The sequence below is a fragment of the Pleurodeles waltl genome, chromosome 5, assembly GCF_031143425.1.
Source record: "Pleurodeles waltl isolate 20211129_DDA chromosome 5, aPleWal1.hap1.20221129, whole genome shotgun sequence".
Lineage (NCBI taxonomy): Eukaryota > Metazoa > Chordata > Amphibia > Caudata > Salamandridae > Pleurodeles > Pleurodeles waltl.
The window spans coordinates 1,432,276,984-1,432,299,042 of record NC_090444.1 but is presented as its reverse complement, the minus strand read 5'-3'; the positions used below and the strand labels follow the sequence as shown (position 1 = coordinate 1,432,299,042).

The window sequence follows — 22,059 nt, the reverse complement described above, 5'->3', positions numbered from 1 at the left end:
CGCTTTGTTTGTGAGGTTGTGGCTTCTGTGGTCTGCCCTCGAAACCCCCCTCGAAATTGTGTCTTTCGAAAATGTGCCTCTGCTCTGCGGGGAGTAGAGTGCGCCCATGGCTTTGGCTGTGTCAGTGTCTTTCTTAAGTTTTTCTATTGCAGTGTCCACCTCCGGCCCAAACAACTGCTGTCCGTTGAATGGCATATTCAGCACAGCTTGCTGTATCTCTGGTTTAAATCCTGATGTACGCAGCCATGCATGTCTCCTTATTGTTACTGCTGTGTTGACAGTTCTAGTAGCTGTGTCTGCTGCATCCATTGCTGACCGTATCTGATAATTGGAGATACTCTGTCCCTCTTCTACCACTTGCTGCGCTATTTTTGAAACTCTTTTGGTAAATGTTCAATAAAGTGTTGCATCTCATCCCAATGGGCCCTATCATATCTGGCTAACAAAGCTTGCAAATTTGCAATACGCCACTGGTTTGCTGACTGTGCCGCCACCCTTTTGCCTGCAGCATCGAATTTTCTACTTTGTTTATCTGGAGGTGGTGCATCCCCTGAAGTATGAGAGTTGTCTCTTTTGCGTGCTGCTCCCACTACAACAAAGTCTGGTGTTAGCTGTTGTGTGATGTACACTGGGTCTGTTGGTGGCGGTTTATATTTTTTATCTACTCTTGGAGTAATGGCTCTCCCTTTGACAGGCTCCTCAAACACTTGTTTGGAGTGTTTTAGCATTCCGGGTAACATCGGAAGACTCTGATATTGACTGTGTGTAGACGACAGTGTATTAAAAAGAAAGTCGTCTTCAATGGGTTCTGAATGAAGGCTGACATTGTGAAATGCCGCTGCTCTCGATACCACTTGAGCGTAGCCTGTACTATCCTCTGGTGGCGATGGTCTCGCTGGATAGCATTCAGGACTATTATCTGACACTGGTGCGTCATAAAGGTCCCATGCGTCAGGGTCATCTTGAGTCATTCCCGTATGAGTTGGGGATTGCATCATTGGTGGAGTGGCTACCGGTGATGGTTGCGGAGAGTGATGTGGGGATGGTGGTGGTGTTACTTGTTTAGCCACCTTTGCGTGTGGCTGTTTGTCCTTGTCTTGGAAGGCAAGTTTACGTTTCATTTTGATTGGAGGAAGAGTGCTGATCTTCCCCGTATCTTTTTGAATAAAGAGCTGCCTTTGTGTGTGATCTGGCTCTATTGTCTCTAATTCTTGTCAAAATCTGTGTGTCTTCATTTGTGAGGACAGTCCTTGTTCCTCTGAATAGGAACTTATTTTTGGTTCCGAGGCCGGATGTTTTGGTACCGAAACCTTTTCGGCTGCTTTTTTCGGCTCCGACGAAACCTTCTTTACTTTCGGCGTCGTGCCCTCTCGGTGCCGACCCATTTCGGTGCCGCTGTCTCAATGCCGAATCTTCTCGGAGCCACTCTCTCGGGCCCGAGATTGCTGTGTGCCGGTATCTCGACCGGAGTCGGATGACTTCGACACCAGCTCGCCCTTTTTCGGTGCCGATGGACGGTCACCTATTTTTCGGGTTAAGCCATGGCCTGTTGGCGGTGGCGTCCCCTGGGCTTTAGCGGTCTTCTCGTGAGTTCTTTGTTTCGACGTCTTACTCACGGTTTTCGGCGTTTCTTCGGGATCGATCTCCTCCGAGTCCGAATCCTGGGTGGAGAATGTTTCTTCCTCCTCCTCGAAACGCCCTTGTCCTGTCGGCGCCGACGCCATTTGCAGTCTTCTTGCTCTTCGGTCCCTGAGTGTCTTCCTGGACCGAAACGCTCGACAGGCCTCACAAGTATCCTCCTTGTGTTCTGGTGACAAACACAAGTTACAGACCAGGTGTTGATCTGTATATGGATACTTGTTATGGCATTTTGGACAGAAACGGAATGGGGTCCGTTCCATCAGCCTTGAAGAGACACGTGGCCGGGCCGACCAGGCCCCGACGGGGATCGAAAAAAAAACCAAAGGGCCACCGGAGCTCTTCTTAATTCGGTGTCGATCTGTTGTAACTAACCCGATACCGAACGCAAACAATACCGATGATTTTTCCGAGATTCTAACTAACTTTCCGACCCGAAACACGGAGCGAAAAGGAACACGTCCGAACCCGATGGCGGAAAAAAAACAATCTAAGATGGAGTCGACGCCCATGCGTAATGGAGTAGAAATGGGAGGAGTCCCTCGGTCTCGTGACTCGAAAAGACTTCTTCGAAGAAAAACAACTTGTAACACTCCGAGCCCAACACCAGATGGCAGGATGTGCACAGCATGTGTATCTGCAGCTACACATGCCATCGAACATATATATATATATATATATATATATATATATATATATATATCTCAACCCAACAAGTTAATTAAGAAAGTGCAGAGAAGCTCTTTGTGTTTGACATCCATTCAAAGAAGTTTATTATCACATATATAATATTCAAATACACCAATAGAGAGACTCAGGGAGCTTAGAGTGAGTGAGAATAACTTTGATTATTAGAGAGAACAAAAGGTTAATTAAATATAAAGCATAGTAACTGATATAGACGGTCCCTAGTAATTGTGAATGTGATTTTTTCAGGTGCCATTATCCAATCATAGACGTGCGGTGGCAGTCTGAGAATTGACGTACATCATCTCTGAGGCAGTCTCTCTGAATCCCATTCCCCTTTCCCCTTCCAGGATGCTCAATACGAAGATTCTAACTTGTTGCGAGTAGTCTGGGTTGGGACTGAGGATTTATCATCTGCTCCTGAGGAAATCAAATCGAGGTACTCTGACAAAGTCCAACGCTACCATCGAGTCTCCGGGGTCCAGGGCAGACAGGACTTGAGCGAGACTGAGCATTTTGAACTTCTCATTCCTTAAGGAAGAAAGTGAGAGGGAACAAGTTTAGGATAGGACAAAGACCTCTGTCCTTTTTGGGCACCAGAAAGTAGTGGGAATAACAACCATGACCAACTTCTGGCGGCAGCACTCTCTCTATGGCTCCCCTTGGTCAAGAGAGCTATCACTTCCTGGCAGAGTAAAGAGAAATAGTCCTCTGCCATCCTGTTGCAAGTGGGAGACATGAGTGAGGGATAGTCATGAAGAGGAGAGAGTAGCTCTTTCGGACAATCTGGAGAACCCAGTAGTCTTATGTTATCGACCTCCAGTGAGACAGTTGACAGCATATCCTGCCTCCCATTGGTTGCCCATGTGGGCTGGAGGGCGAACTAAAGAGGTTTACAGGCTGCAGCTGCCAGTGGTGTGGTGGACTGGCCTGACCTCTGGCTGCCTGCCCCAAAGGGTCTGGGGGTACCACATCCTCGGCCACACATATGCTGCGGAGCTTGTGTGCTATGGTGGCTGGACAGGTAAGGATGCTGCTGGAAGCTCCTTTTGTGGCCCCAAAAGGAGAAAAAGGCAGACTGGGTTTGGCTGGGGTCATGGAAAGTACCAAGTACCTGGCCGTAGCTCTGCTATCCTTGAATCCCTCCAGCGATGAAACCGCCTTGTCTCCAAAGAAACAGGAGCAATCAAAGAGCATGTCTATAAGCAAGGCGTGGACATCCCCTGAAAAACCAGTTGTTCTCAGCCAGGCCTACAAAGCTGGACCCTTAACTAAACTTTCTCAGAACATTTTGTGACCCGTAGAAGAATAGATGGAGAACTGCATCTGCTGTTTGAGATCTGTGAAGACCTGCAGGGCCAGTCCTGCTCCCACTTGTACCATAGACAAAGACGTGGATTTCAAGGGTCAGTTGACTAATCTCCTATCTGTTTACAGAGAGACAACAAGCTGCAGTAGGCCTTTTTCCGAAAGTGCCCAGCTGATCAGTAGCTAAAAGTACCCGGAGTGGGATCTGCAGTTGGCCTATACCTAACTTCCTACAAGTGTCCAAGTGTCTCCCTTGATGTAGTGGGGTCCTTAGACATTTAGGGCCAGATGTATCATCACGGCCCTTTGCGAGTCGGAAATAGCGATTTTTAAGAAATCACTATTTTTGACTCGCATAGTGCCATGTATCACATTTGGGATTCGGTAATAGCGATTTCTTAAAAATCGCAAATGCTATTACCGAATTGCAAATTGCGATACCAGCCCCATTCGCAGCTATGGGCCAACCAGAAATCGCAATTTTGGAAATGCAAAACCCGCCCCCTCTGCTGCACCCCAAAAATGTTTTGGGGGACATGTAAGGTGCACACATGCCAAAAGGGCATGTGTGCTTTACATGTTCAATTTAAAAATGCATTTTAAATGCATTTTAAAATTTTGCACCAGGTTACCACCTGGTTTCATTTCATGGTATTTTGCACGTGCAAAATGCCAATCTGCGAAAAATTGCAATTTGCGATTTTTTGCAGCATCGCCTTGCGATGTGGATTTTGCGAATCGCAAATTGCGACTCGCAAAACCAGGTCGCAACGCAAGAAATCGCAATTTTATCGATTTCTTATTTGTGGTCTGCGAATGCCTTTCATGCATCGCAGACCACTTTTTTTGCACTCGCAAACTGCCGAATTTTACGAATCGCACCGTTTGCAAGTGCAAAAAATGTTCATACATCTGGCCCTTAGTGGTTGTTTGGGCACCAGAATAAAGTTCTGAAATGTTTGAACACCTTTTTTTCACATGAGTGGGATTGAAAATCTTTTTCAACATTTTGACTTCCAGAGTTTCTCCAGGACCAATCCACTTGGTGTAGCAGACTCCATCATGGTCAGTATGAAATTGAACCTTGTTCTTGGTCTATGGAGTCCAGCATATCTGCACTCTGCCACAGCTTGCGGGGGGGGGGGGGGTGAACTCAACTTTAAATTACCCAAATCTTGGACTGGGCCTAACAAGACAGTGTCATTTTTACTTTTGGTGGACACCAAACCACCCCAATTAATAAACCACTTTCTCAAACCCCTCCTATTTTGAAAATTCTTGCTCCATTTTCCGGCAACTCCCCAGGTCCAGCCCCCATTTACTTCCAAGGTTCTCATTACCAGGTGTTCCAAATACAGGCGGCACTGATAACTCCGGGGGTGGGCAAAATAAAACCCATTACAAAGTTGATCCCTGAGGATTCACTAAGAAATGAGAAATTACTAGGGAAATCAATAATTCCGGGTCCAATTTCCAAGGTAATTCTTTATTTTGGGCCAAATTTTCACCTACTTTTTACAGCTGCAATCTCTGTGTGGAATTTATGAGAACTGAAGACCTTGAAATTACAATTTGGTAACTGATTGTGCAGCCCTGAACTCAGACAGAAATAGCTCTGAGCTACACAAACTGGCAATCCTTAACTGGACAGATTGCATCTTTATCAGGGAATATTTGGTGCTCTGTCCCAGTCTGTCATGGCCACACAGGTCCAAGACCCACTAACCTTTCATGGCAGGATGGCTCACCAACAACTTTCTTGTAGGAACTGGTTTCCTATGAGGGTCTCAGACACTTTAGAGGCACTACCCAAAATCAAAGACACTTATCCAGTGACTTGTCACACTGTGGAACACTACAGTCTGCCCACTGACTAACACACTACCCATGGATCATAGAAGCACAACCCTCTAGCACAGACACTATCCTGAAAAGGAAATATATTACTTCTAGCACCTTGAACACTTGCCACAACGCATGATGCACATTATTACTGAAAGATCAGTTTGACTGGGGTGTTATAAACATTAAGCTTGCAGGTCCAAAAGTGAGAAAGCCCATCTTACAGAGTATGCTTTACATAATGATAGTATTTACTGTATTGCTATAGCACTGTATGCAACAGCATTTTATTTTTTTTCCTTAGGTTATCTTAGTACTGTTTATTAAGTTGTACCATTTTATTTAAGTGCACCCCTCATGCAAAAGTTAACATTCACCTTCTGCATGCCACTCCTGCTATCAGATGCACTGTGGCTTCTTGTTTAAAACAAGTTATTTACCTCACACTGTGATTCTCCCGTATTGATATCTTTCATGTATTCACATGCTTGAAACTTACCAGTCGTCAAGGTGGGGGTCCTGTGGTGAGTATAACAAGTAGTAGAAAGCCAAGCATTACACAGTAAAGCCAAAAGGAGTGACACTGTTAACCAATTCAAGTTGTTTTGGGAAGAACCAAACTTCGGCCTATCAAAGAACAGCTCTTGAATCATTCATCGCCTCAAGGGGATGCAGTAAATTGTATCCATTATGCTAGCCAGTGATTAGGGACCTTCCGTCGGTGCAATCAATGAATAATTCCAGTCAAATTTGAACCCATTTTCAGCAGGTCGAAATTCAAGATGACAGGTCGGGCTTTCCTCTCAGGAGCTTTGTGACCCTTCCCACATCTAGCCCTATGTAAATGAGCAACCTGATAAGCATTCCCACCTGCTGTGGCAGATAAAAACTCCTAAGAGAACCCCATTTATAAAGGCAGTTTTGGAGTGAATATCCTTAGGGCAGGAGGCTTCTCCGCTGGCCCTTAAGGCCTCCATGTTTGTTCATTAACAAACCCACTTCGTTGGAAGCAACTCAAACTTCAGCCAATGAGGTGGAGGTATTAGCTCTCCTACTACCTCTAGAGACCGCCATAGCCGAGATTTCATAGCACAAAGTGTGAGAAGAATATATAATAAACGAGCCTCAGACCAGGAAGGAGGGGGGGTTGCTTGTGAATATAAGATACCAATGTTGGAGAACTGGAGTTACTGATAAGAATCTAATTTCGTCTCCAGCATTGGATCTTTCATATATTCACATGCTTCAATCAGAATCAGTACACAACAATTATAATAAAGCACAAGGTAGGCTCACCTTCATTTAAGGAGGTTACGGAGGATAGCCTTTCACACTGCTAAGTTGGCTTTTGATTTCACATCAAGGCAGCAGTGATTTCTGAACATGTGCCTGCTTCTCCAGATAGCTGCATGTCAGACACCAGTGTAGAGTACTGCTCCTGGTGCAATGCACCTTGACTCGTCCCTGGAGTGGACGCTTCACTTTGTTGTGGCAGAAGGTGATGCATGTTGACAGTCAACGTGCTATTTCCTGTTTGGACAAGGGTTGGCCTATTCTTAGGAGACTGAAGAATACAGTCACTCAAGGAGCAAATGTCTTTCTATTTGGCAATGTAAAACTTGATGAACCTGCGCACATCAAGCAAGTGCAGTGTGAATAGTAAAACATGCATTTCCCCTTTTCTAAGTACTGATGTAAGTGCCAAGAGAATCACTGTTTTCCAGCAAAGGAACTTTAGATGTGGCCTATGGGTTGGCTCAAACACAGGCAACAGTATTATACTTCTGGGGTTCTGGTGGGTGCTGTGCAGGGGGAAATGCTCTGCAAGGTCGTTTCCTTTTGTAAACTGCTGTATGATTTTTTGTGAGAAAAGAGTTATTAAGATGCCTTCTGTTCTCGGAAATAGTGAGAATGCTGCCAGATGGACTCAAACTGACAGGTATTTTTAGACTAATTTTGTCAAGGCTCAGCTAATATGTATGCATTATCCTTTAGCCTTGCACCAGACACAGAAATGGTTCCATTTGTCGTTCTTGTGGTATTTGGTGCCTGGGCTCATGTCAAGATTTCTCTACACTCTGCTGGTAGATTCAAATGACCATACTCTAGGTCGTCAGGTACAATGAGGTCAGACTCAAAGACCGGACACTGTGGTGCAGAATGTCTCTGTTGAGCTTGGAAAGAAGCCTGGGATGCACCTTTGATGATATTGATGGATGTGTACAAAGGTTCAGAAGCTCAGAATCAGTAGTGGCAAGGCCAAGCAGAGGCAATGAAAATTAGGGTGCAGTGGGCAGTCTTCACTTTCCCTGGGAGCCTGGGAATCGTGGACATGTCGGAAAGACGTACGCATAGACAGACCATTTGACTGAAATGTCACTGCCCCTGGCTGCCAAAGATTGCTGCCATAAGACTGACATTTCCTGTTCTGGGTGGCAAACAAGTCTAGTGTGGAGTGACCCCCACTTGTCTAAGTGTCAAATTCACTTGGTCTTGAAGACGTTTTCAATAGTGATAGTCTGACAGTGTTAGAAGGAGTGTATTCACCTGATTTTGGAGTCCAGGGAGATGGCTCATGGCAATGTCCATGTGAAAAGAAATGGCCTAGTCAAAGTTACTAGCCACAGTAACTGCGCTTCTTCCTTCAGAGGCCGGGACCTTGTTCCTCCTTGCTTAGTGATGTAAAACATCAATGTATTGTTGTTGGGTCTGATAAGAACTACCTGAAATGCCAGCCTTGGTAGCAGTAGCTTGGATGGAGCTCTGGGATGCTGATGTGGAGCTTCTTTTCTGTGTCTGACCACAAACCTCTGGTTTACAGTTCCAGCATGTGTGTTCCCAAGCCCTCCATGGAGGCATCTGTTGTGAGCAGCACTTTGTCCAATGAACAGTGAATTAAAGTCCTGTGTTGAGATTCGTAGGCGCCTGCCACCATACCAGCGCTTGCTTCAGACATCTTGTGACTTCGACTGTGTCATCCCACATGCTATGACCTTGCTTCCAAAGGCTGTCCAATTCTTGTTTAATGGGTCTCATCCAAGGCTTTCAATAGAGTAAAGGACCTATCAATGAGGACATCAGGTGAAGCAGAGATTTGTACTGCCGATCACGGACTGTTTGGCAGAGAAGGTCTTTGCTATAGACAGAAGTTTTATTAGTGTTTATGTCAACTGGAAACTTTTCCCAGTTGTTTGTCCATTGGAAGTCTTGTCAATGTTATGTGTTAGGCCTAGTTGGGAATGGTGATTCAGGGAACAGTATAAGCCTTTACCTCTTCCTTTGATGGAGCTCTGATGACCCACTCAGCCAAGTATAGGTATACTCGGTGACCCTCTTTTGTGAGACAGGAAGCAACTGGTGCTAGGCAGTTTAGAAATATCCGAGGTGCTGACTGAGGCCTAATGGTAGCATTTTGCATTGGTAGTGCTGCCCCGCCATTCCAAAGCAGTGGTATATTTTTTGCTTCCAAAGCTCACTTAAAACTGAAGATGAGGCTAGCTGAGCTCCAGGGTAAACCAGAAAGTATAAGATATAACGCTGATGAAAGGATACAGCAGAGATCTTCATAGAAACTCCCTCACACATGATGTGCAATAGAAAGCTGATATTTGGTGTCCGCCAGGGGAGTAGGAGAGCTAGCACTTCCATCTCTTGGCTGAAGTTTGATTGCTTAAATTGATGTGTTTTATTTGGGCATATGGCCATTCTAACACTGTCTACTGCTATTTAGGATTACCAGGGATTCCCAGCCTAAAAGGGAATGATCCAAGGATATGAATATATGAACGATCCAATGCTAGAGAACTAGTTTTCCCTTCGACTGTGGCTATAACCTGACTGTCTAGCCGAGTTCTGATGAAAAACAGGAAAATTCCTTCTTGTCATCTCAAAATCAAAAGAAGTACTGTTAAAACAGTTGTGTTCTGATAACTGTTCCTGCCCCTGTCCACTCCCACTAAGCTAACTGCTGCTAAGTGGTCAGTAGTTAACATCCATTGGTATTGGTTTTTCCTGGGTCCAGAGGAAAGCAATTGTACTCTGAGCCACAATCATTAATTCTCCCCGGAAAAGATGTACATTCCAGCTCTAAAGATCTGAAGAATAGCAGGACTGAATTTAATCAAGCTCTCACTCAGGTAAAGTACATTTTTATCAAGTAACATTTGTGTTTAAATTACCATAAATGTGATTTCACCATTAAGGTAGTTTAAATAACACTGAGCAAGAAATCATTTTAAAACAGTTATTTAGCACTTTTCTAAGTGAAGGTAGAATGTAAAGATGTTAATTGCATGTATTATAGAAAAGTAATCAGGCTTACAGAGTAAAATACCTTTATGTTTGTATTTCACTGTAAGATCACACTAATCCCAATATTACAGTGTGCTATTTTATATATGAGAATCATGCCCTGTGGCTTAAGAATATATGAAAATAGTATTTTTGTACATGACAAAGGCACTTTTCCTGGCCATGTGTCACTGCAGTGAATTTAAACTGCAGCCAAGCCAGAGCAAAGTGATGCTCCAGGAAGAAATATGTTTTTATCACATACGTGGATAGTATAAATATAGAATGCACCCCACATATGACATTTAACTTTCCATGTCTTAAGTGCACTACAGCCACCAATTAAATTGGACTTATAGCGAAGTGAATTAGGGGGTTACAATGTCCACAGCATGACTTAGAGTGGAAGTACCAGTACGTTATTACTGTGCAAGAGTACATAGTGCGGAGAGTCCTAAAGTCAGCAAAAACAGGGCCCAGAAAAAAGACAAAGGGGGTTATTACAACTTTGGAGGAAGTGTTAATCCATCCCAAAAGTGACGGTAAAGTGACGGATATACCACCAGCCGTATTACGAGTTCCATAGGATATAATGGACTCGTAATACGGTTGGTGGTATATCCGTCACTTTACCGTCACTTTTGGGACGGATTAACACCTCCTCCAAAGTTGTAATAACCCCCAAAGTCTGGGATGACAATGCAGAAAAGGCACATTTGCTGCATATACATTATAAATAAATTTGTTATAGCGGCACGCTGTGTGTTTTCAATTTAAAACAATGGAGATAAGTTTACAGGAAAAGGTTGACCAGTGATTCGAAAACGTAACTTCAGTTGATACGCTGCTAACTAAAAACACACAGGACTCGTTACAATGTTTTAAGCATAAAAAATACAACTCCGCATAGGACATATCAGGAGGGTAAGCAACAGTTGGCTAGTTTGTGCTCTAGAAAAGTAATAAAACAATAAATAACCTGAAGAAAGGAGTTATTTTATTTTCCTAAGACTGACGGGTAATTTTAATTCAGTACTTATGGTGTTGCACTCAAACATGTTGATGAGCAGAGAAATAAACTCTCATTACTCGGAGGCAATTAGTTGGCTAGCAAAATTAACAAGTGAAATCAAACATGTAATTTGTTAAATACCAATGCCCGTCTTAATCATTAACTTGTTTCGAACGCCCTTTTATGAAATGACTATCAAACTTCAATCAAACTTGCAATATCGTGGGACAGCTGTACTGCTGGTGTCGTTATAATGTTGGTATGAGTTATCATTTACAATTTATACTGCTAAACCTAGTGGAACAGGGTGAAGAAAAGACGAAATGTGGTCTAAAATATTGTCAGTGAAGACCCAACAGGCCCAAAATCATAACATTTTTGTGAACTTGATTCCACGTTAGATACGCCAAGAAACATCTGCGATTCGAAATGGCATTTGATCATTCCCCATCTCAGAATCTGATACAATATACTCCAGAGATGTTTCAAGGCGAGAGCGAAGTGGGCTCTTGCCCAGGGCCCCAGCTTTTCAGGTCAACTCTGAGCTGCAGTTTTGCTCCGATGAACTTTGATAATTATTAAATAAATAGCTTTAAATACGTTTTACTTTCATTTATTTATGATGTGGGTGATGTGTGTGTCTATTACAAACATTTTGCAGAGAAGTGTGTGTTTATGTTTCATGCAACATCCATAAAAAAAAAAATTTTACACTTTCTTTTAGATCAAAAAAGGACCTCACATGTAAGAAATGGGAGGGTGTCACAGAGACTATTTGCAGTAATATTAATAAGCTGCTGCTGTATTACAATATGTGTGTTTATGTTTCATGCAATATCCATTAAAAAAAACTTTAGTTCAAAAAAGGACCTCACATGTGAAAAATGGGAGGGTGTCACAGAGACTATTTGTAGTAATATTAATAAGCTGCGGCTGTATTACAATATTGAAAAAAAACCAAGTAATTATCCCATAAAATTAGATGTAAACACATTTGTGTGCCTGTGCATTATCAGTGACCTGGCCAAAGAGGGCAAAAAGCTGAAACTGGATCATATATTTAAAGCTGTTCCGAAAAGAGGCCCCCAAAATGCATTTGGCCAGGGCCCCCAAACTCCTTAAGATGTCACTGATATATTGAAGCTGATAGTATTAATAATTATGCCTATTCTGCGCGTACATTAGTAGACAGAAACACAGGTATTTCAGACGTGTAGCACAACACATCACATCACACTGCATAGCCACATAGTTTTTCCTATATCCAGCTTGTACACCTACCTTTAAAGACAAAGAAAGGCTGGTGTGAGTGTGCCAAAAGCATGCACAAACACAACATATATTTCATGCGCGTGCACAGTGGGGAAAAAAACTTCACCAGAAAATATATTTCAGCAGGATGAAATGTAGAGGACGAGCAGACATGGAAATCGACAACTTGAATAATACTCCATGAAGAAATCTATGGTGTTTTCGATTTGATAAAACAACCCCTGAAAACTATGCAAATGAGTGATCCAAGTATATGATCGCAGAGTCCAAATTTTCGGAAACAAAATGTGTGACTCGGGACACTGTGCTTTGAGTATAGTCATAAACAATGCAATCATTTCTAATTTTGAAACATATAATGCGTTTGATTTTTAAATAAGATGGGGAACACAATACAGAATATTTGAATATCGCTAATGCAACGCTCAATAAAGAGGATTCGATGTAAAATAAGAGCTTCTTACCTGCAAAATGTATTTTTGACTTCCATACATAACATATTGAGGAGCGAGGCTATATATCATGTAGCTGGAATAGAGAACTATCAACAACAGTATCATACAGAGAAATAAAAGTGCTTGGGGACGGGTTCGACCTCGTCTAATTTTGTACAGCTGTAAAATGAAAGACAGAAGAAAAGGCAGTTAAATTTGTATTTATATGCATCAATAAACATTACTACTTAGGCAAGAAAAAAACATTCAGCACAGGGTCACAAGGGTATGGGTTATCAGGGACATTAAATAAAAATAGATTACATATAGTTATGATACTATAGGGGTGCACCCTTGGTGCAGCAGGAGCAGTGACACTTGGGCCTAAACGCCTAAAGGCCCACTGAGCCCTGATTATTGCTGCACTTCACATCTGAAATAGCGGCAGGGGGACCATTTGTTTTCTTGCACTAGAACCCTTGACACACTGGCTACACCACTATTATAGTGCACAACCTGCTTTAGAGCTCGCCAAACAGAAAAAAACACAATCACAAAACCAACAGTTGGCTAAGTAGTTTGTGGGTCTAAGGATGGCTGAGTGGGTTAGCATGATAAGTCAATGATCGCAGGACAGGGTGGATTGAGGAGTGAATGTAGACATAAAATTATTGGAATCGAGACAATATCTGGATAGAAGAATCGACGAAAGAGCACGTGAATGAACAGTTGAACATAGGGTTAAAGAGAGCATAGTGGCATCAGTAAAACAGGACAAATATTGAAGCACAGGAGTACAAACTTCCTTTGCTCACAGAAGAGTAAGAGCATGGGGACTTAGCACAGTGACCGTCCAGCCCTCAACACAATGATTTTTATTACACGGATGGAAGAAAGAACAGTACACGGCTTATGGGGGAATAGCAGTTCAGGGAAAAAGGGGGCACAGCAGCACATAAAGAAATGCGCAGTGCAGGATCAAAAGGTAAGGGGAGCAAAACACTATCCGTAGGGGTAGGTGAGCAGCACGTGGACAGGTGGGGATGTAGGAGTACAAATTTGGGGATCAGCCTAGGTTTACGGGGTGAGCAGTCCAGGGATTAAGATGGTGTGGTTTGTTCAGGATCCAAGTTAGTACACATGAGTAAACATACAAACAGCAGCCTATCTGAAATTAATATACTAATTCAACTTAAACTTTTTATCGTAATAACGTTTCCTCAGATAGATGGATCAGTTGGGTGGTCACAACAAAAATGGCAGCACGAGGTTTGAAGGTCCAAATAATAACCACTTGGCCACTGTGTGCTGTAAAAGAACTGTGGCAGAGGGCGGATGACAGCATTGTTTGAAATATGCTGTGGGGGCGGGGGTGGGGCGTTGGAGTAACAGGAAGGCTGTATTCCCAACGTTCTGCAAAACAGCCATGCAAACAAGACTTCCACAAACTCACTCTTGTATTGTTCTAGAAATCCCAATGAATAGCATCTTCTTTGCAGCACAGCCAGGGTGGAATGTCTTGGCTCAGGCAGCAGCATATTAGGTGTCAGGGCAATCTATGAACTGCTGAAACCACTCTTTCTGGAACTACGATTAATTCTTCATGGTGCCAAAAGGACTTATGACAAGCCAGACACCCATGAATACAGAAATGGGCCAATATCCATAATTGCACATGGTAACGGCCATAGCACCATCTCCAAACGGAGAAACAGAACAGTGATGGACAGAAAAGCTTGAAATAATCTCAGATACTGGTAAATGCAAGTCATCCATCATTTTCCTACCCACTATGTCACTCAAGAGAGAGACCAGCCATATGCAATTCTGACGTTGTGCTGCTCCAACAGAAACAGCCCACCCGAATTACTAAGCCATGTTTGAACAGGTGTTCCCCAACTTACTTACAGGTCATGGCCCTTTGCCAAGAGGGAATGTACATCGATCATGGCACTTGCCAGGGCAGAATGTAGCAGTTCCGCCACGCTGCTGACTCCTCTTTAGTGGCCCTCCAGCAATCGCATTGCTCTAGTCTGATGAGCAGCTAACCTCACTTTGGATGGGGCATAGAGCATTGTTCATCTGGCCTCAGAGGATCTTTTCCACACACCATCCATTCACCCATCCTGTTCTTTTCCATGCAATACAGCAGGGTTTTTCAAAAAGGGCCATATTCTGTGCAAAGGCCATTCTAAGTAGGTCATGAATGACCGTTATTAACTATCAGTGGGCGTAATGTGGATTGATCAACATGTGAATGTCACAACAACCTTTAGTGGTGTGAAGGTTGAAATACTGTGGCTGTGATCTCTGGCAATATAAGATCCGAAAGACAGGCAACACAACTGTAGATACACACAGTCTTTCACGCATAAGCAGTAAAAAGCAATCAATGTGTAGCCAATTTGTAGAATCATTACTTCCTTGTCTCTGCCTCCAACCTCCATTCCCATGCACTTTACAAAATGTCATATTCTCATTAGAACAAGCTGCATACACGGTGGATTAGCAGCTAGCGCTTTGCTAATATAGCCCACTCGTGGCTGTCTAGGCATGGTACAATTTGTTATATAAATAAGCCCCGCACTGAGAAGTAAGGCAGAGCAAAATATACTTTCGTTTAGACACTAGAGCTGTACTGACACCAATTTGTTGACATGCAAAAATATATCACTCTTAGTCAAGCTGGTAGCATCTAAAGTGCAGAAGAGCTGGTCACCAGTACAAGGACTTCAACTATCCTTCATTAAGTGTCTTTCCGCGTGGAGAGCAGTCTAAATCTTGCATCTTATCAATAAACCAATTCGGTTTAAGTAGTGTCAGGAAAAAAAAAAAGAATTAGCATTTTGGGGTGTAGAAAACACAAACTTTTTCTTCATATCAGTCAAAACAAACTTGTTTGTATACTTGAGCAGACCCCCACTACCAGCTTCTGCATCCCGCCACATGCATTCATCGGCAATCCATGGGGCAATGGGCAATCCATGGGAAAAAAGCACAGTGGATTCAGTGAATTGTATAAGCCTTTATTCAGAAATCCAGGGCCACAGGGTGCATGCAAGTCAAAGGACCTATTGAACTTGGCCCTTTCTGTAGGGTCATCCACAAACTTTTATGCCTTCATCCTTCCGTTTCTTGAACCCGTTTTTGTTGCCTTTTATCACTCTTTACCACAGCAGTTCCTTATTAAAGTGCTTGTGCTCTATTTAAAACATGGTTGAATAGACTTATTTGGCATATGTAATTTACTTGTAAGCCACAGGCAAAGTGACACTACCTGTGCTCAGGGCCTGCAAATTAAATAATAATAGTGGGCCTGCAGTTTTTAAACTGCCAGTTTGGTCTAGTCTTTCTTAGGGTAGGCCCTACGCAGCCCAGAGGCTGCAGTGTATTCAATCAATCAATCATAGCATTTGTAAAGCGCAGTACTATCACACCTAAGGGTATCTGGGCACTGAGGGTTTAGAGAAGTGGAACGTAATTGTCTTTCTGGGACGCAGAATCTCAGTCGATGGTTGATGAAGGATGGCCTTAGGTTGCTGATTCAATATGTTAGGCTTGTAGTTTTAAGCTGTACGTCCCCTGGTACTGAGAAATGCATTCATTTTTCACTACTGTGAGACCTTTCCCACTGTAAAATATTGTGTTAACTTACTGCATTTAATAAGCAAAAACGTTCAGTTGGGAGTAGAATTTTCTCAATTCTGAAAATGCCACTTTTAGAAAGCTGGCGTTTTTGTGTCCTAACCCTTTGGTACGTGCAGCCTGATCCTGGGTCACATGACTAGGTGTAGTTCGCAGTTGGTCTATATGTATTGCTCCCAGAAAGCGAGACTAAGGGACTCTAGGTGTTGGCACGACGGGCCACTCTGACTTAACGAGTGGGAGGAGCGGTTACCTAGCACACTTAAAAGTTACAAAGACTCTGCATGACCACTTTCACAATGTGTTTGGCACTGGCTTTTATGTCCCACAGACAAGCTGGGGACAGGCATGGGAGGAAGCAGATGAATGTCTCCTCAGGGGGGAGAGTGGGGGTGGGGGTTGGAAAGCACTAAAAGTTTACTCTACTTCAAAGTGGGCACCAGGTATAAATACTGGACCCTTAGACCCAACTCTTCAGTAGACTCTGCCAGTAAGGACGCCTGTGCTTGCTGAAAAGACTGGCACACTGCTGCTCTGAAGGGTGCATTTTCTGCTTGACGTATTGCCCTCAGAACCAACGCATCTCCCCGATGTGTGGACTTTCCCGACGCAAAGACTCCACATCGCCCATCGCAGCCAATCGGAGCTGGCGTACCTCCAGGCAAGGACATCGCCTAGCCCAACTCAGGCTATCGGAACAGTCAATGTGCAATGGATCTCTCCACAAGGACATCACGTTGCACTTTGCAGGCACCTGGACCCATGCCTTGACTTCCCATCGCCTCAGCTGCACGACACATCCTTGACACAGGACTCTGCATCCGTTCTCAACCATAATTAAGGTACTTTGCTCAGGGGGCCTAAGTTGAGTCCGTGTATTCAATCTACGCTCCATCGCAGTTAGCCTGGAGATTGTTAATTTGTCCCGGTCCAGTGCAAACAGAAAACCACAGTTGGCCCTTTGTGTTTTTTGGTGTCATTTTCACTTAAACAACAAGTTACTTACCTTAGGTAACAATTTATCTGGTAGAGACATAATCTATTTGCAGATTCCTTACCTAAGAATTTCCCCCAGGCAACAGATTGGATCCAGAGATTTTTCTTCAAGAAGTACTCTTGCATGCCGTCAGTCAACGTGATGACATTGCGGTCGTACTTAAGCGCCACCCTGGATCGCTGACGTCAGTCTCTTTTCACATCAGTAGTATGGAGCAATGAAGAACACTGAAATTGGCGCACCAGAGCTAGGGCCCTAAAAGGGAAATCCCTGTCCCTAGAAATCAGTTTGCAAGCGGGGAAGATGGGTGGGTTGATAAGGAATCAATCAATCAAAATAACTTTTTAAGCGCACTACTCACCCGGTAGGGTCTCAAGTTGCTGGGAGGGGTTATGTGGGGAGGGGGGCAGTTACTGCTCGAAAAGCCATGTGCTTTCTGAAAGTTAGGAGGTCCTGGGTCTTGCGTAGGTTGGTGGGAAGGGAGTTCCAGGTCTTGGCGGCGAGGTGGGAGAAGGATCTGCCGCCGGAGGCGGTGCGTTGGATGCAGGAGACTGTAGCGAGGGCGAGGTCAGCGGAACGGATCTGCCAAGTTGGTATGTGGAAGTTGACTCGTTTGTTGAGCTAGGCCGGTCCAGTGTCTTGGAGGGCTTTGTGAGCATGGACAAGGATTTTGAAAATGATACTTTTGTTGATGGGCAGCCAGTGTAGGGATCTGAGGTGGGAAGATATGTGTTCGTGGCGAGGGAGGTTGAGGATGAGACGTGCGGCTGCGTTCTGGTTTCGCTGGAGTTTTCTTTGAAGCTTGGCTGTGGTCCCTGCGTAGAGGGCATTGCCATAGTCCAGTCTGCTGCTTATGAGGGCGTGGATGACTGTTTTTCTTGTTTCTAAAGGGATCCATTTGAAAGTCTTGCGTAGCATGCAAAGGGTGTTGAAGCAGGAGGATGATATGGCGTTGATTTGCTGGGTCATGGAGAGAGACGAGTCCAGTATAATACGAAGGTTGCATGCATGGGTGGTGGGTGTTGGTCCGAGGATGGTGGGCCACCAGGAGTCGTTCCATGCTGCCTTGTTGGGTCCGAAGATGATGATCTCTGTTTTGTCTGAGTTCAATTTGAGGTGGCTTGCTGTCATCCATTTGGCGATGTCGAGGAGTCCGGCGTGCAAGTTATTCCTGGCGGTGGCTGGGTTCCTAGTGAGGGAGATGATGAGCTGGGTGTTGTCAGAGTATGAAATGATGGTGATGCCATGGGGGCAGAGGATGTTGGCGAGAGGAGCCATGTAGATGTTGACGAGGGTGGGGCTGAGGGAGGATCCTTGTGGGACCCCACAGATGATCTTGGTGGCTGTAGACTGGAAAGGAGGGAGGCAAACTCTTTGGGTTCTTTCGGTGAGGACGGAGGTGAGCCAATCTAGGGCTTTGTGGCGAATTCCGGCATCAAAAAGGCGTGCGCGGAGGGTGTGGTGGCATACAGTGTTAAAAGCTGCAGAGAGGTCTAGGAGGATGAGGGTGACGGTCTCGCCCTTGTCCACTCTGGTCCTGATGTCGTCAGTGCAGGCGATGAGGGCAGTCTCAGTGCTGTGGTTCTTGCGGAATCCAGACTGGGAGACGTCAAGTATGTTGTCTTCTAGGAAGCGAGACAGTTGTACGTTTAATATCTTCTCAATGACCTTTGCGGGGAAGGGGAGAAGAGAAATGGGTCGGTAGTTTGTGAGGTCTTCAGGGTCTGCTTTGGTTTTTTTGAGAAGAGCGTTGACTTCGGCGTGCTTCCAAATATCTGTGAAGGTTGCGGTGTTCAAAGGAACTGTTGAAGACGGCCCGGAGCTGGGGAGCAATGATTTGGCTGGCCTTGTTGAAAATGTGGTGGCGGCAAGGGTGTGTTGGGGAGCCTGAGTGGATGGAGTTCGTGGTTTTGCGATTTCTTCGTCGTTGGTGGGGGTCCAGGTGTTCAGTAAGTTGGTGCGGCAGGGTGTTGTGGTGTTGGTTGTATCGGTGGTGGTGATGGTGGGTGCTGATGATGTGAAGCTGTCGTGTATGTCTGCGATTTTGCGGTGAAAGTAGTTAGACTTATACCGAACAGGTGAACCAGCCACCTGGATAGAACATTTGGTACCAGAAGTGGGGCATAAGCCAATAATGCCTCTTTGGGGACGTAAGAAAAGTGAGGCAGAGAGCGGAAGGCAGCATGGGGCAGAAGCCAGATCCATTCCCGGGTGGTTAGCAACTGACCCGTTCTCTGGTGTGGCAGGGCTCCTGAACCGGTGGGCAGCGCTGGTGTTATGGGAGACATTAGATGAGAAAGTGACTCCCCTTTTAGTGGAAGATGCGGTTGAGAGTGTGAAGCTAAAAGGGGTAAAGCTGGAGCTGAAAGCAGCAGGGCAAGTGGGATGGCTTTTCCTGTCTGCGCTCCGTACGGTATACAGGAAAACGTTAACACAAGATGCAGAAATAAGAAAACTGCGGGATGAGGTTGCAGCCTTGCAGGAAAGGCAGTTACTTATGAAAGAAACTATCGAAAGTGCAGTGAATAGGGGTGATCAAATGGAGGCAAGGTGCACCGCATTAGCAGTTCGAGTAGCAAAACAGAAGAGTAGGCAGAAGCCTAAAATACCCTCAGCTGTGCAAGTGAGGGCACTGGTATGCAAAGAAAACTGGGATCCTTGTACTTGGGATGGAACAGTTTCAGATAATGATGATGACTGGAATTGGGAGGATGAGGTGGAAGTACGTGTAGCAGAACTAGGTGGAGTTGAAAGTGGAGAAGGACGTGCAGGTGAAATTGAAGGTGAAAGGGGAAGTGTAATGGAGGTTCGCCCACTCGTGCAAAATAAATCAAAAGGGGTGAATGGTGGGCAAATACAGAATTCACGTTTGGTAAGAGATTATACACAGAGTGAATTGTTAGAAATAACTCGTATGTTTAGACAAATGCCTACAGAGCCCTTGTTTAAATGGTTGGTGAGATTGTGGGACACTGGAGCAGACGGTACATATTTATCACCAACTGAACTTTTGAAAATGGGATCAGTAACTACACACGCTATGTTAGGGCAACGGTTATGCGGTGCACAGGGGCAACAAGCTTTCTCTCTAATGGGTTGGTTGATGGAAGGAGTGAAGCAATTGTACCCAACTGCTATAGATGTGGAGGAGAGTTGGGGTCCTCGGCATACGATTTCAGAGGCAAATGAACAACTACGAGAAATGGGGATGCAGAACGCAGTATACTCCCAGCAATTTTTAGGACCTGATGTTGAACCCGTAACAGCAGGGATCCGGGCACGGTTAATCAGAAATGCCCCTCCGCATATGAAAGGTGCCTTGTTGGTCCTTCTAGGACCCGCTCAGGGAAGACCAGTGGGGGATGTGGTATTATTAATGGCACAATTAGAAGGGCTGGATAGACAAAAATCAGCAAGAGCAGTGGGACAGGACAATAAGTATAAGGGAAGAGAATTTACAATAAAAGTGACCAGATGACAAATGTGGATAGATTTGTTGAATGCTGGGGTGAAGAAAGAGGAGATAGATGGAAAGCCTACCCCCTATCTGCTTAATAAATGGAAAGCATTGCAGCGTAGACAGAAAGAGAAAGAGGCAGTTGATGAGAAACAGCCCTCAGCACCACCCATGGAAGAGTCTGAAAAGGAAAAAACAGAATCAGGGAAAAATAGGAAGGTGCCTGTCTCAACTCTATATCCTGACTTGTCCAGCGATGGCTGGGAAGTCCCAGACCCCTTATTATGAAGGTCAGGCCAAACCCCGGGGGTCAGAGCAGTGCAAGAGGTAAGCCCCGGGGACAGGCGGCCATATGTACCTCTCATCATTTATTGGCACAAAGGAACACAACATGTTATGGCACTGCTCGACACAGGTGCGGAAGTAACTTTGATAAATGGAAACCCTAAGAGGCTGCCAGGGAAGAGTGTGATCATTAATGGTTACGGGGGTGCAGAGACAGAGGCCAAACCTGTTAAGCTTAAATTGTCAATCAGTAAAGGACCATGCTATGTTATCATTATCTGGTAGAGACAATATCTAGTTGCAGATATCTTAGAACTTCCCCCAGGTGTCAGTCTGTAACTGGAGATTTTTTTTCGAGCAGTGCCCCTGCACCCATTCAGGTAGCATCAGTTGACTCTGCATCCATCGTTGGATCGCCAGATATGACGTTGTGGGTCCTATATAGGTGCCACCCTGGTGCGCTGATGTCAGTCTCTTGTCACAACTTTCCATGCCAGAAGCGCAGAGCCATGAACACTGACCCTGGTGCACCAGAACTAGGGCCCTTAAAGGGAATACCCTGTCCCTGGAAATCAGTTCGCAGAGCAGGCAGGATGGGTGAATCTGTAAGGAACATGCAGCTAGATACTGTCTCTAACAGATAATTCGAAGTAAGTAACTTATTCATCTGACTTTTAGTTGCAGATTCCTTACCTTAGGATACACACACAAGCAATACCATCCCCGGAGTGGGCCTGCGAACCAAGATCATACTAGGAAGTACTGCAGGACCGAATGGACAAAGTACCCGTCCCTGTGGACATGAGTGTCCAGACAGTGGTGTTTAGTTAACATATGCAGAGATGCCCACGTTGCTGCCTGACAGATGTCCAGGACTGGAGCTCCGCGCACTAACGCAGTGGTTGCAGCCGTTACTCTAGTGGAGTGAGCAGGCAAACCCCCCAGAGGTTGCTTCTTAGCCAATGCGTAGCCTATTTTAATGCAGAGAACAACCCGTCTGGAGATGGCTCTCTTCTGCACTGCCCAACCTTTCTTCGCACCCACATATCCCATAGAGTTGATCATCCACCCGGAACTCTTTGGTACAATGAAGATAGAACGCCATTGCTCTTTTTGGGTCCAGATCGTGGAATCTCTCTTCTTCCTAAGAAGAATGTGGGGGAGCTTAAAAAGTTGGCAAGGTGATGGACTA

General features: G+C 44.8%; 1 protein-coding gene across 1 annotated transcript in view; it reads right to left on the bottom strand.

Annotated features, from left to right (window-relative positions):
• The window catches only part of LMBRD1 (LMBR1 domain containing 1), a 360,506-nt gene that overhangs the window by 143,680 nt on the left and 194,767 nt on the right, over window positions 1-22,059 (bottom strand). The window contains exon 13 of the mRNA XM_069235723.1: window positions 12,514-12,663. Within this exon, the coding sequence (XP_069091824.1) occupies window positions 12,514-12,663 (150 nt within the window). The remainder of the gene's footprint in view (window positions 1-12,513; window positions 12,664-22,059) is intronic.